At 36.2% G+C, this 15,679-nt stretch overlaps 1 protein-coding gene across 2 annotated transcripts in view; it reads right to left on the bottom strand.

Moving 5' to 3' along the window:
• The window catches only part of SVEP1 (sushi, von Willebrand factor type A, EGF and pentraxin domain containing 1), a 228,385-nt gene that overhangs the window by 99,872 nt on the left and 112,834 nt on the right, over positions 1-15,679 (bottom strand). For both annotated transcript variants that reach the window (XR_008656538.2, XM_055271527.2), the window contains exons 15-18: positions 13,353-13,517; positions 12,552-12,785; positions 10,131-10,292; positions 7,364-7,525 (exon numbers count right to left, since the gene is read on the bottom strand). Coding sequence is in view for 1 of the 2 variants with exons in the window: in XM_055271527.2 (XP_055127502.1) it covers positions 7,364-7,525; positions 10,131-10,292; positions 12,552-12,785; positions 13,353-13,517 (723 nt within the window). In the remaining variant the exon portion in view is untranslated. The remainder of the gene's footprint in view (positions 1-7,363; positions 7,526-10,130; positions 10,293-12,551; positions 12,786-13,352; positions 13,518-15,679) is intronic.

Here is a 15,679-nt window from a genome sequence, read left to right as displayed (position 1 = left end):
CCCGCATTGCCAAGTCAATCCTAAGCCAAAAGAACAAAGCTGGAGGCATCACGCTACCTGACTTCAAACTATACTACAAGGATACAGTAACCAAAACAGCATGGTACTGGTACCAAAACAGAGATATAGACCAATGGAACAGAACAGAGCCCTCAGAAATCATGCCACATATCTACAACCATCTGATCTTTGAAAAACCTGACAAAAACAAGAAATGGGGAAAGGATTCCTTATTTAATAAATGGTGCTGGGAAAACTGGCTAGCCATATGTAGAAAGCTGAAACTGGATCCCTTCCTTACACCTTATACAAAAATTAATTCAAGATGGATTAAAGACTTACATGTTAGACCTAAAACCATAAAAACCCTAGAAGAAAACCTAGGCAATACCATTCAGGACATAGGCATGGGCAAGGACTTCATGTCTAAAACAGCAAAAGCAATGGCAACAAAAGCCAAAATTGACAAATGGGATCTAATTAAACTAAAGAGCTTCTGCACAGCAAAAGAAACTACCATCAGAGTGAACAGGCAACCTATAAAATGGGAGAAAATTTTTGCAATCTACTCATCTGACAAAGGGCTAATATCCAGAATCTACAATGAACTCCAACAAATTTACAAGAAAAAAAACAAACAACCCCATCAACAAGTGGGCGAAGGATATGAACAGACACTTCTCAAAAGAAGACATTTATGCAGCCAAAAGACACATGAAAAAAATGCTCATCATCACTGGCCATCAGAGAAATGCAAATCAAAACCACAATGAGATACCATCTCACACCAGTTAGAATGGCCATCATTAAAAAGTCAGGAAACAGGTGCTGGAGAGGATGTGGAGAAATAGGAACACTTTTACACTGTTGGTGGGATTGTAAACTAGTTCAAGCATTGTGGAAGTCAGTGTGGCAATTCCTCAGGGATCTAGAACTAGAAATACCATTTGACCCAGCCATCCCATTACTGGTTATATACCCAAAGGATTATAAATCATGCTGCTATAAAGACACATGCACATGTATGTTTATTGCGGCACTATTCACAATAGCAGAGACTTAGAACCAACCCAAATGTCCAACAACAATAGACTGAATTAAGAAAATGTGGCACATATACCATAGAATACTATGCAGCCATAAAAATGATGAGTTCATGTCCTTTGTAGGGACATGGATGAAGCTGGAAACCATCATTCTCAGCAAACTATCGCAAGGACAAAAATCCAAACGCGGCATGTTCTCACTCATAGGTGGGAATTGAACAATGAGAACACAGGGACACAGTAAGGGGAACATCACACACCAGGGCCTGTGTGGGTGGGGGGACAGGGAGGGATAGCATTAGGAGATATACCTAATGTTAAATGACAAGTTAATGGTTGCAGCACACCAACATGGCACATGTATACATATGTAACAAACCTGCACGTTGTGCACATGTACCCTAAAACTTAAAGTATAATAAAAACAAAGAATATGAATCCTTTGACACACTTAGACTAATTATTTTTGGCAGTTTGTGTTTTGCCTGTTAATTTTGTTTAACTGCTTTCATGAGCAAGTAATTATTACTCCTCCTTATTTAATACTAAAATAATGTAAGGTAATGTATTTACCGATGAAAGTAGGTTTAGCAAAATCAGTAGTTTTATCATTAGTATTTTCATTTGCTATTTTCTAAGTAATATGAATTGTAATTTGATTTTTTTGACACAATTATTTTTCAGAAAGATGGTTTAAAATGTATATTTGGGATATGTATTTTTTATTATTATTTTCTGTTTTTAATCATCTTATGGTCAGAGAATTTATATTGCATAACTAATTGCTACCTTTTGAATTTTATTGAGCTTTTCATCATATCTAAAGATAATTAAAAATAAATACTTCATTAAAAGTGTTATCACAGTAAAAAGTATAATGTGTATTATTAGTTCAGCCTTATCAATCATGTACTATAAGTTCTCTGTGTCCTTACTGATCGCCTAGTTGATCTTTATAAATTCAAGGGAGCGGTAGGGGGTGATGGCTCACGCCTGTAACCCCAGCACTTTGGGAAGCTGAGGTGGGTGAATCACTTGAGGTCAGGAGTTCCAGACTAGCCTGGCCAACATGGCGAAACACCATCTCTACTAAAAGTACAAAAATTAGCCAATGTGGTGGCAGGCACCTGTAATCCCAGCTACTCAGGAGGGTAAGGCAGGAGAATTGCTGGAAACCGGGAGGCAGAGATTGCAGTGAGATGAGATGGCGCCACTGCACTCCAGCCTGAGCAACGGAGTGAGACTCCGTCTCAAAAAAAAAAAAAAAAAAAAAAAAAAAATCAAGGAAGGTATTAAAATCTTCCATGAAAATTTTATTTTTACAGTTTACCATTGTGAGACATATAGATTTTGTTGTATTTTACTGCTGTTATTTGATGACAAAGCTTTATTATGACTAACTTATACTGCTTGTGAATTTTGTAAAAATAACTTTTCTTCCTCATGTGATGCTATTGGGTTTTGAATTGAACTTTTTCATAAATTCACTTTACCACCCCCACTTGCTTGTTTTTTTGTATTCATGGATCTGCAAATATTATTAACGTTTCACCATCATTTGTGTTAGGCTTTTTGTAAGTAACATTCATTTGAGAATTGTCGTTTAACCAAATCTGAAATTCTCTTGCCATTAACGAGTAGAATATTAACAAAATTAAAAATGGCCTCAAACATAAAACGAGCTTGGATATTCTTCCATGATGCTTTGTTGCATTTAGCAGCGGGCAGGGGGACAGAGTACTCATGGCTTAATTCTTTGGTTGGGGTTTTAGACAGCAACCCAAGTATGAATTCAGGTTGGGTGTGTCCTTTCCTTGGGTGAACTGGCATCATCTGGATAGATATTAAAGCCATTATAAACTGAGAAAACTATTAAAAATACTAAGACTTGTCTGCTTAAATGTAAGTATGGAAGACAGAACACAAAATGTAGCTACTCAAGATGTCAGCATCCTTATCATTTAGGGTTTGGTGTCCTTATAATAAAAATAGTACAGCAGAGATAATTAGCAGTATGGTTGAAAAATTTAGAGATGGACTGAGGTTCAAGGGAGCAGGGTATGCCATGTCATAGCATCTTTTTTTAATTGATTTGAGAAAAGAAAGCATTTGTGATAATCTCAAGACATTTAGATCAAAATTTTAAAACAAAAATAACCAAATTTTTTGCTAAAGAGCTCTTTTACCCAATTAACAAAAGAGCTCAATGAAGAGACGGTAATTCAATCAAGAGATGGCAGAAAATATCAAAGATTTTAACGCAAATTCAGAAAAAAATATTTCTTGCAGGTTTGGTCTTTACACGCATAAAATTTACATTTTTAAACTGTATCTTTATTTCACTAAGAACAAGCTAATTTACTCTTTGATAGATCTCAGAGTGCTAGGTAGAGCTCTGTTATCCACACAAACTGTAAACTTGCTTAGTTTAAAATGGGTTTCCTCAATCTTAAGTTTCCAAAACTGATTGCCTATTTGGAAAACGTAACTTACACACAGCTAATTAGTTAACTGAAAGCATCAATCTTCTGCTGGTAAAAGTATAAAACTTTTGTTTGAGAGAATATCTCTGAGTATGTATGAAATACTGAAAAGATAAATTCCATCAGTAAAACTCAGGATGCTATAATGAATTAAACTTTTTTTACATATAATTTTCAGCACAAAGTTGCTCAGAAAGAAAAGATGTTTATGCCCCTAGAAACTAACAGAAGGTAAAAAATTGTACTAAGATGTAATAGTAATAAAATACTAACATTAAAAATAAATTATTAGCTTCTAAAAATACCTAACTCATCATTGTAATGTCTATACTTTTTAGCATAGAAAATATAAAATAAATTTGCATGTGCAATTTTATTAGTTTAAGTTATTGTCCAAGGGCAGACAGTTGTCTTCAGAAATATATTTTCCTGCAGTGATCAATTAGCATTTAATAGAGTATTTATATATGTAGTAAACATATATACACACACACGTATGTATAAACATACACATATACATAATAGTGGCACTATCTAGTACGTAATACAATACTAAACATGTACATGTACACACACACACACATAAATATGCAATTCCTAATGAACTAGTGTCATGAGAAAAGAGGGGTGAATGTTTCATTTCGATTCTTTGCCAAAGAAACTAGTCTCCCAGTCAAGAAAAATGGAACAAAACCCCCTTTTCACCTCCTCTATTGGAGAGAGAGAGAGAGAGAGAGAGAGAGAGAAATAATCTAAGTATGCCAAAATCATATTAAAATCAAATGACAAACAGTGCATGGAAATGACCAGGAAAAAAATGTCATATCACTTGTGCTGTTCTCTGACAGTGTTAAGGGCAACACATATAGACCTGGAGCCAAGTGGATTTTGCCTTTTCAATGGGTTTTCTGACTATGATTAATAATACTATATTGTATACTAGAAATTTGCTAAGAGAATTTCAGGTTCTCTTATCACACACATCCAAAGAAGGGCAACTATGCGAGATAATGTATATGTGCATAAGAATATCATAACATCATTTTGTATACCTTAATTATAGATCATTTTAAATAAATAAATATATCAGTTTCCTAAGATGAGGTCAGAGGTCAATGACTTCCTGAGCCTCCTTTTAACTTAATCCTGGAAAGTCAGAGTAAAAGGTGGTGTCATCCTAGTCTAAACATCATCTTTTCTTCTCCTATAGATCATATATTAACAACAACAACAAGTCACCTGTCAAACTTATTCTTCCGATGAAAATCATTTTTAATGAATGAAAAATTTCAGACTCGAGTGTGTACCTACAAGCCCAAGAATATGTAATAACCTAAGAAGTTATAAAAAGTAAAATGTACAAAGAATATATTACTTTAACAAACTAATATATTTTGTGATACTTAAATGATTGCTATCTTGAATAATATTTTAAGTGCCATATGATAGAGAAATCCAAAAGCAGTGTCTTGGCAAAAAATAAGATAAACAGTACACTATAAAAATAAATCAATACTGATAGAAAATATATCAATAATAAAAATAATAAATCAATACCAAAAGAGAAAATAAAGAAAAAGGAAGGAAAGAAAGGAAGAAAAAGAAAGAAAGGCTGATGAAAGAAAGAAAGAAGGAAAGGCAGGTGAAAGAAAGGCAGGTGAAAGAAAAAGACAGAAAGGCAAAAGAGAGAAAGAGAAAGAAAGAAAGGCAAAAGCAAGCAAGCAAGAGAAAGAAAGAGAGAGAGAGAGAGGAGTTAAAAACTAACAAAAAATATATATAAGGGACCGTCTTAGAACTTATACACATTTAAGTTTAAAATAAAATGTTTTCCAGCACTGCAGAAGAATGTTAACTTTTATCATTCCCAGTTCCCACTCATGACAAGCAGAATGTGGTTAAACTTATGCTAGGAATATTAGGAGAGTAGGGCCAGAAATTTAGAGACTTTTTGGGAATTATAACCCCTTAATTATAATAATTTAGTATTAGACAAACCTCAAGGTTTATTTAGAAAGCTAAAAAAAATTGTCAAATATGAACTTGTTTCACTACAAAAATCCTAGTTGCTTTTGTGGTTGGAGGAAGTGGGCAGGAAGAGAGAATTTTTTACTGTGGACTTTCTGCCAAAATTAGTTCTTATATTGACAAAAGAGTCTCTAACAGATCTATTTCAATCACAATGTGAAGGCTCGTGAAACTTTTAATTGAAAGATCCAAAGCTAGTATTATCCAACAGACATGGTTTATGAGTTTCAGTTAGGCCCTAAATTTTCTTCTCTTCAATGAAACTATTAGGTTGATGAATATTACTTGCCCAATGCCTCAGGTCTCAGACTTGTATCTACCTTGATCCTACTAGACTGAGATAATTTAAACAGATGGAGTATATATAAACCTACAATTCAGAGTGTGTTTTGCCTTTTCTCCCAATGCACTTAACTTATGTGGACTACAACTTCCAAGATGCAATGCTGGAAACGCCCCTTCCTGCCCTTGCACATTAACTTTTCCTACCTCTTGTTTACTGGTAATCTCTAACTGGATGAAGTCAAGCATGGCTGGGTGTGGCGAGAGTAGGAAGTATGCCTATGTGTCTCTGTGTAGCCTGAGAGAAGTAGGGAACCAATAGGTTGGCTTCCTAAAAACATCATTCTTTCAATATAGGAACAGCTTCTTCATTTCTCAGTTGCCATAGACCTTAGGTTTTTAAATAAAACGATAGAGGTAGGATACACAATTTAAAAAAAAAATCTTTCATCAAGGAATGTTTGTTTGCAGTAGCAGAGGTAGGCCAACGAGCTTTTTAGTCCAGTTCTATTGACTTTGCAAATTACAGAAGCTGCAATTTTTTGGAATTTCTGGAAGTAGGCTGACCTTGACTGTCAGTCCTAATTTCATTGTCATTCTAAGTTTTCATCTTTTGTTTCTGTTTACATGTTCATGAGTATTTTGCTGGAAAACATCCCTCAGTAGGGATGTTAGTCAGAAATACTTAAAAATTGGAACTTTTTTTTTTTTTTCTATTTAAACCAGTGGTTCTTAATGTGTGGTCCCTGGACCAGTAGAATCAGCATTACTTGAAACCAGTTGTTAACAGAAATACGAATTCTCAGACCCCTCCCCAGACCTACCGAATCAAAGACTCTGGAGGTAGGGCCTCACAATCTGTCTTAAAAAGCTCTCCATGCTGATATTTGAGAACCAAAATTAGTGGCTCTCAGATTTTCCTAATCACTTCAAATAATCACCTGGGGAAACTTAAAAAAAAAAAAAAAGAAAAAGAAAACCAATTCCCAGCCTCTACTCAGACAAGTTAAATCAGAATCTCTGGGAGAGAAGATCAGGTTTCAGTATTTTTAAAATACTCATGTAAATGTGAAGATGATTCTAACGTGCTGCCTGACTGAATAATTACTCATGAAAACCTCCAACTCGTAAGGAATGAAATGTCATAATCCACAGAATAAAATATTTTTAGAGTTTCAAGAAACACTAGACAGAACTTCACTTTATAAAGGAGGGAATGAAGTTCCTAGTTTAGATATATTTCTACCGTATCACGAAGCCACATATTTATTACTGTTTGAGGCTTGGGACCAAGTCTTGTACTTCTTTTGTGTTCCTAACCCAGCCCGGTGTTTACACAGCAGGTATTTATACCTAAGTGTTAACTGGCTGAGAAAAGAAACTAAACAGAAAAACCTCTTTATGAAGAGACAGTTATTTCCATTCTGTACATAGAGTAGATGTATGTTTTTGCTGAAAATATGCCACTCCTTCATGCATAGAACCTAGTAGGTTTAAAGAAATATCAATGCCTAAGGCTTTGATAACCTCCACATGCAGAAATGTTCACGGCTCCTCTTTTCACAGTTGAGGTGTTTTCTGGACATGACAGGCAGCTCCGGGAACCAAATTTTGGCTGATAAGTGCCCAGTGGACACGATTCACAAGTCTCAAGTCCACTGTAGGAGTAGGTGCCTTGTTTACACTGAGCTGAAAAGAAAAAGGTAATATTATCAATAATGATATTAAGCTGCACAAAATTAGCACTGTGTGGGATAGGGTTTTCTGAATTTTAATTTAGCACAGAATGAGGGACCCAGAGAGCTCTTTCTCCTGTTAGCTAAGCATGCACATATTGTGGCACCACCATGCTTCTCTATACTAAGTTTTAGACTGTTTCCATTTACTTCCATTATGACCTTTTACAGTGTTTGATGCATAGAACACATTCAATAAATAGTTATAGAATGGAGTTAGAAATACATAGCACAGAAGGACACTATGATAGGAACAAGTTGTACACTGGGAATTTGTTCATGTAGAAGTTCTCAATATGTACACTGTTATCCTGAGTGGCAGAAACAAAACCCCAAACCTAGCTAGAGCCTTATAAACTACTCTGAAATCTCTGCTTTAAAAAAGAACTGGCTGCTGTAAATAAGAACTGGCTCTGCTACCTCCTCCTACCTAGACACGCCGTTTCATCCAAGGGCCAGTGGGGAGTAGAACATAAAAGTAGACATACCTTCAGGCACAGAGAGGTAAAGCAACTTTCTAAAATTCATAAGGATGATTTGTAGAAGAACAGGACTTTGGCCAGATGCCCTGACTCCCAGACTACTGGCCTTTCTTTCTGCTTTTGACCTCCAAACAACTCTCCTTTTCACCATTGCTAACATGTTTAGTGCATTTCCAATTACGTAGCACTGCTCGAGTTTATATCAGTCATTAAGCACCCACACCTGCATTCAGAACTAGGGCAAAGAAGCACACTTTTGAAATTCCTTATTTTAGGCATGTCTTGCTACAGCATTATGAGAGAAAATGTTTCCATCAGGAACTCTTATTGAGAATAAGAGTGAAAATATTTTGAAAATATTGAATATTTTAGTAGCAAGAATATGTGCAAATGTGCCTGTAGTTATTCATTTCCAAGTAAACTGAGAACTGATCTCATCACATCAGACACTATTCTAACAAAAAGCAATCCAATAATTGCAAAGTGTCACGAAACTTCTTTCCATTAATTAATGTGAGATTCAAGAAAAGAATCCAGCTGATAGATATAGTTTGGATGTGTGTCTCTGCCCAAATCTCATGTTGAAATATAATCCCCAGTGTTGGAAGTGGGGCCTGGTGGGAGGTGATTGGATCATGGGGGTGGATTTCTCATGGATGGTTTAGTATCATACTCCTGATGCTGTTCTAGTGATAGTGATTGAGTTCTCGTGATACCTCATTGAATAAAAGTATGTGGCACCTCCCCTGTCTCTCTTTTTTACTTTTTTTTTTTTTTTTTTTTTTGAGATAGGGTCTTGCTCTGTCCCTCAGGCTGGAGCGCAGTGGTGCGGTCATAGCTCACTGCAGCCTCCACCTCCCGGGCTCAAGCAATCCTCCCACCTCATCCTCCCGAGTAACTGGGACTACAGGTGCACACCACCATGCCTGGCTAATTTTTGTATTTTTTGTAGAGACAGGATTTTGCCATGTTGCCCAGGCTGGTCTTGAACTCCTTGGCTCAAACAAACTGCCTGCCTCAGCCTCCCAAAGTGCTGGGATTACAGGTGTGAGCCACCATACATTCCTCCCTCCCACCCCAACTCCCTGCCTTGCTCCTACTTTCTCCATGTGACATGCCTGCTCCTTATTTGCCTTCTGCCATGATTGGAAGCTTCCTAAGGCCACCCCAGAAGCAGATGCTGCTATGCTTCCTGTATAGCCTGCAAAACCATGAGCCAACTAAAACTCTTTTCTTTATAAATTACTCAGTCTCAAGTATTCCTTTATAGCAATGCCAGAATGGCCTAATACACCAGGCTAACTAATGAATGTGGATTGGAGTTTGACTTAGAGAGAGCAATGGAATATTTCCAAAAGGAAAGCTAAATGGACTTCTTTAAAGTGGGGGAAACAGGTAATATTTTATGTTTAAAAGAAAGAAAAAAATAAATAAAATTGCTTTCTGCATACTATTATTTCATTTTATTTGCTATTTAGATTTCAGGACTGTGATGGGGCTTAGAACACCCTACCCCTAAATATCGTACCTTGCCTTGGCATACTGAGTACTTCAAGCTGAAGGAAATTTGAGAAAACCATAGAAGCAGGAGAGTGTCCCTGAACTTCTGCCTTTCTTTCCTTTAGGAGATCATAAAACCTAGAAATAATTCTTGGACCTTCCCATTTGAAGCAGACTGTAAAACCCTCATGTGAGAAATGCCCACCTTATACTCAGAGGAAAAGAATATTCTCAGCCCTGAAGACACAGGGACACATTGAAGAATCTGAACAAACAAGACTTGCTGAGCTCCATCTAGCTTATTCCCAATAGATCATTCTTCTCCACAACTATCCTCTTCTTCATTGAATTTAGCATAAAAATATACAGGTTTCCCTGATTCATTTCTGAAGGCTCCCATGTCACCTAAAACTTATATTGAATAAATGTGTATGCTTTTCTCTTGCAAATCTATCTTTTGCCATAGGGGCCTCAGACAAGAGCCTAGTGTTGGGTGAAGAAAATAAATCTTTCTTTCCCTCAAAAGGGAAACAAAAATTGGGCTGCTTCTAGTGGAAATGTCCAGTAAGCCTCTACCTTTACAATCAGAGATGTTTCTTGAATGGATATATTCTGTGTACATCCCAGAGGGGCAAAGCTTGCACTCAAGTTGTCCTTCTTCATCTTGATAGGATCCGAGCCGGCAGCTTTCACAGGTGAAATGTTCCAGAGAATAATAGGTTCCCAAAGGGCAATTGACTGCAGAAAAAGCAAACAGGAAACGCTGAATAAACTCCAACAGCGGAACACACTGGGCTCTTTTCTCCTAAGACATGAAAGTAATAAAGCATACTTGCAGGTGCTATTGTTTATGGGTTAAATTTTATGGCCAGAGGTTTATTCACAAGGTAAACCTTTCAGAAATATAGTCCCAGAAACCAATAGTAAGACATTTTTTTTTTTTTTTTTTTTTAAAGAAAAAGCAAATTCTTATTGACCAAGCTTAAGGCTTATATGATGGGGGTTTAAAAACGTGGGTTAAAGCTATGATAAGCCAGATCATCATGCGAAAGACAGTTAACAAAGAAAAAGCTGATGGACAAAAAGGAAAAAATAGTCAGGTTCCTTTGAGGATTTCAGATATTACAAACATTTTCCTAGTTGTTTCTCTGAATGCTTCCCCATTGAAACTGACTGCTTGTCAGTTAGCACCCTCCTTTTTTTTTGAGATTTGTTAGGTTTGGAGTGGCTCAGAAATTCTGAGATGAAAATAGAACATTAAAGTGAAAAGGCTGCTACCAAAATTAATATCCTTAATGGGAAGACACTTGAAATTAGCACCTAGGTGATTCTGAGATCAAGTGTATAATAATTACCCATGTACTTGTTAAACATGCAGATTTCAAGACCCTACCTCCAAATGCATTAGTCCTAGGATGGGGCTTGAGTCAAGATGCATTTTACAAGCATTTTATGTGATGCAAGGTCACACTGAGAAATGAGAAACACCGGTCAATGTGATTCCTGATTTTTACTCACAAGGTGGGGAGGAAACAAGTGCAGGCTTAGAACAACAATTTTAATGTGTTTTTGATGGGCTGAATTTGTCACACTATAAAAAACCCAACTGAGCTCCTGGACTAGCAATAAGAACTGTGGAAGAAGGACATAAGAACCCAAGTTTACAGAGAGATGAACATAAGACTCATGCCATTCGGTTCAGCTGAGTGTACACAGTTCCATTACAGGAGATTTCCTTATCTATAAATGATGATTTCTTTGGGGAACAGGCTGGAATTGATCCAGATCATGGCAGTCTAGAATAGGGGTTAAAAGTTAAGGGGTTGAGAGTGGGGAGGGGGAATAGGGAGTGACTTTAATGGGCATAGAGCCTCCTTTGAGGGTGATGAAAATGTTTTGGGAATAGAGGTGATGGTTGCACACCATTGTGAATGTACTTCATGCCATTGAATTATACACTTTAAAATGGTTAATTTTATGTTATGTGAACTTCACCTCAATTAAAAAAAAAAAGCTAAGACTGGTGTTGGCTGCCTGGATGGGAATTTTTGCCACATTACTTACTATCTTATTTTATTTTATTTTTATTTTTGAGAGAGTATCTCACTCTGTTGCCCAGGCTGGAGTGCAGTGGTGCAATCATAGCTCACTGCAGCCTTGACTTCTGGGGCTCAAGTAATCCTCCCACCTCAGCCTCCTGAGTAGCTGGGACTACAGGCATGTGCCATCATGCTTGGCTAATTTTTGGGGTATTTTTTGTAGAGAAAGGGTTTTGCTATGTTGCCCAGGCTGGTCTTGAACTCTTGGGCTCAAGTGATCCTCCTGCCTTGGCCCCCCAAAGTGCTGGGATTACAGGCATGAGCTACTGAGCCTGGCCTCCACTTACTGTCTTTCTTTTTTCTTTCTTTTTTTTTTTTTAAAAAAATATATATATATTTATTATACTTTAAGTTCTAGGGTACCTGTGCACAATGTGCAGGTTTGTTACATATGTATACATGTGCCATGTTGGTATGCTGCACCCATTAACTCATCATTTACATTAGGTATATCTCTTAATGCTATCCCTCCCCACTTACTGTCTTAATGGGTAAGTCTTATGGGCAAATTCTTAGCCTCTCTGGCTTCAGTTTTCTCGTCTGTAAAATGTGCTTAATAATAATAGTGCTAAACAGGATTAAACATGACAGGTGCTCAGCTGGAATACAGAAGTGGTCAAAAAGTATTCATTATTATTATTGGAGCTGTTACTGAAAGCTGTGAGGTCTAAAGATCTTTAAATAAAAATCAGATTTGAGTCCCTCCCTGAACTAGATTTCTTGTCCTTACCAACAGTAGTTCTTTAGACTCTTGAGGCAAAATAGTAATAGTAACAACCACACAACAAGAGCAAAATATGTTTCATTTCAATATCCCTTTATAGTTGTAAAATGGCTACACCCATCTCATTTGACCGAATATGCACCAAATATTTTTGATCACAGGGAATAGTCTTACCACACATACGCCCTCTCAGCACTGAGCCTGGTCTGCAGAAGGGGGAAGCCTTTTTTGTTTCTAATGAATTGCTGTCGGCTATAAGTATTTCTGATGCAAGCTGAAAGGAATACATGGGGTCTTTATTGAGAGTCCTTTTCAGTTTATTTGTGATAGTTTCCAACGTCTGAAGGAGTCGTTGCTGATTTTCCCATTCAAGGGTATCATTTCTTTCATCGGGTAATGGCACACTAGCTGAGATAAAAACAAAACAAAAACAAAACATAACACAAACACATGGTGTTTCAGAAAGTCATTTGTAGCTAATTTTTTACCAAATAGAAATATTTAAAATCTTTTAGTACTAATAACTGGTCTATAGAAAAAAATAAAAATCTTTCAGGAAAAATAATTCAAAATAAATTTAACCACTATTCACTGAACAACTAAGTAAGTACATGGATAAAACTAAGAACTATACAATTTGTTTCAGTCCTTCTCTCAGATGCTAAATCTGTATCACCTTTTTTGGGAGTTCTTCATTATAACATAATAAATTCCTGTAAATTCTTGCATTTTAAAAGCACGCCTTAATCATGCCAAGATGAGAACAAAGTAGGGTGCTTGTTGCCGTGAGACCTACAAAAGACATCTATGATACTGACAGCAAAAGATGACAAGACTTAGTTAACTGTGCTTTCCCTAATTCTTAATTCCAGATTCATTTCCTAATAATGATAACAAATGGAAGATTTGAGAAGCAGGTTTCCAACCAAGAATTTTCCATAATATTACTTTTTCAAATAGACAGTTTATCCTTACCTGTGATGTTAAAAATTAACTTAATTTTATAGTCAGATAATGGAGCACTTCTTTTAATCCGTGAAGACCTGGCATTGCCGATGCTTGTGGCTGTTTCTTGCACAGTGTCCAGGAAGTCATCATAAGAGTAATCCAGCCTATTAGCTGCACCCCAGCCACCTGGTCCTGGATAGTTGGGGCAGAGACACAAATGATCACACAGTTGCTTTTTCATCAGCATTTAGGTTCTAATGTTAAGCCACAAGTGAAATTACACTTGACCATTTCCTCCAATGCCCATAATATACTGCATAGAGGGTTTGGTCTACAATGTTATATATATTGTAATTTTTGGTCACTTCATATTTAATACAGATTACCAACGATTAATACTAAAAAAAGAAAGAAAAGTCTCATGGAGCCACCAGGGCATTTATACCACTCTTTGAGTTAATAGTCAATTATTTTAGCTTTACAGGTAAATAAGAGCTGGGTGCAAAATTCTAATCAATTTCTATTTCTTTGCAAGGCTTTCTCCAATCCTTTTTCTTTTTTTAAAATTGGCCTTTAAACTATTAATATACATAAATAGATCTCCTCTTGTGAAGATTACTCAAGATGCTTTCATCATATTTTAAAGGTAAGGGTAGTTTTCAAAGGCAGCACGTAAGTTAAATGATTCTATGATACAACCACACTGGAGGCAACCAGGGTACATGGAATTCTCTAGATGCCTTTGATGTCACTGTGATTAACTGCATGGGTTCAGATTGTGGCTTCTCGATGTAGGCTGCTGTATAATCTTAGTCGAGTTACTTTCATCTTTCTGAGCCTCAGTTTCTTCATTTATAAATTGGGATGATTCTTACCTGATAGATTTGTCTGTGGATTAAATGAGACAAAATATATAAGCTGTCAAACTCAGTATTTGACTTATTATAAAACTATATGAATATTATTCTGGCCATTCTATTGTTTTCTTATGTACTTTAGACAATAATTTATATTTATATAGGCCTCTCCACTTAAGTAAATTGTTTTGTGAAGTTTTTGGCTTTATTTATGCTTTGGCTATTAAAATTAACTGGGATTAATATTGTCTTTCAAACATTTTCTCCACAAGCATTAGGTAGCTGTTATAAAAAAAAATGAGCAAAGAGAAAAGTATTAAAAATTACTATAATTCTACCACATAGAAATAATCACCATGAACATTTTAGGCAAGATTTTTTTCCCCACTATGAATGTATAAATATACACACAGACATACATTTATGCATATGTACATACATACATATACACACACACACAAACCTGGAATAAAAACAAACAACACACTTTTAACAAAACAAGATTATACTATGTATGTATTTTTTAGTAATCTTTTTCAAATTTTATGGCATTTCTATGTGAAATGGCCACATAATACTCTCTTGTATGGCACAACACAAACAACCTACAGTTTCTATTTTTAGACTTGCAGGTTATTTCAAATGTTTAGAACATCCTTGCACATACAGTATTTAATCAAATCTAAGATAGCATCGGTTAGAAGATACATCCCAATTTCAGGTCTAAAGGAAAAATACACATCTCAAAATTTATGAAATGTGGTACATATTTGCACAATGGCATGATTTTTACCTTGAGAAATATTCTTAGAAATGAAATTTCTGGGTCTAAGTGCATGGGCATTTAAAATCCTTTAGATACATATTGTCAAATGCCCTCTTAATTTCTCCTTTCTATACAATGTATGAATATGATTTTTTCCCCTACACTCTTGCTAACTGTGGGTGTTATAATTCTTGTTTGTTAATCTGACAGGTCAAAAATTGCATTTCACTTTATTTTATTTTTTGAGATGGAGTTTTGCTCTTTTTGCCCAGGCTAGAGTACAATGGCATGATCTCGGCTCACTGCAACTTCCACCTCCCGGGTTCAAGTGATTCTCCTGCCTCAGCCTCCCGAGTAGCTGGGATTACAAGCACGTGCCACCATGCTCAGCTAATTTTGTATTTTTAGTATAGATGGGGTTTCACCATGTTGGCCAAGTCAGTCTCTAACTCCTGATCTCAGATGATCTGCCCACCTCAGCCTCCCAATGTGCTGGGATTACAGGCGTGAGCCACCTTGCCTGGCCTAGTTTTAATTTTTAATTACATGATTATTATGAAGTCAAATCGATTTTATTATATTTATTGGTTGTTTATTTTTCATACATTATGACCTGCCATGGCATGGTTATAAATGTTATGCCGATCTTGTGACTTTCTACTGGGAATACATTTGGGGAGCAATGCTTATTTTTTAGGATCGCAGGATCACGTGTGCCACCTGCCCATGCT

The sequence above is a fragment of the Symphalangus syndactylus genome, chromosome 3 (assembly GCF_028878055.3).
Source record: "Symphalangus syndactylus isolate Jambi chromosome 3, NHGRI_mSymSyn1-v2.1_pri, whole genome shotgun sequence".
Classification (NCBI taxonomy): Eukaryota; Metazoa; Chordata; class Mammalia; order Primates; family Hylobatidae; genus Symphalangus; species Symphalangus syndactylus.
The sequence above is the reverse complement of the archived record's forward strand: the minus strand, read 5'-3'. Positions and strand labels throughout refer to the sequence as shown.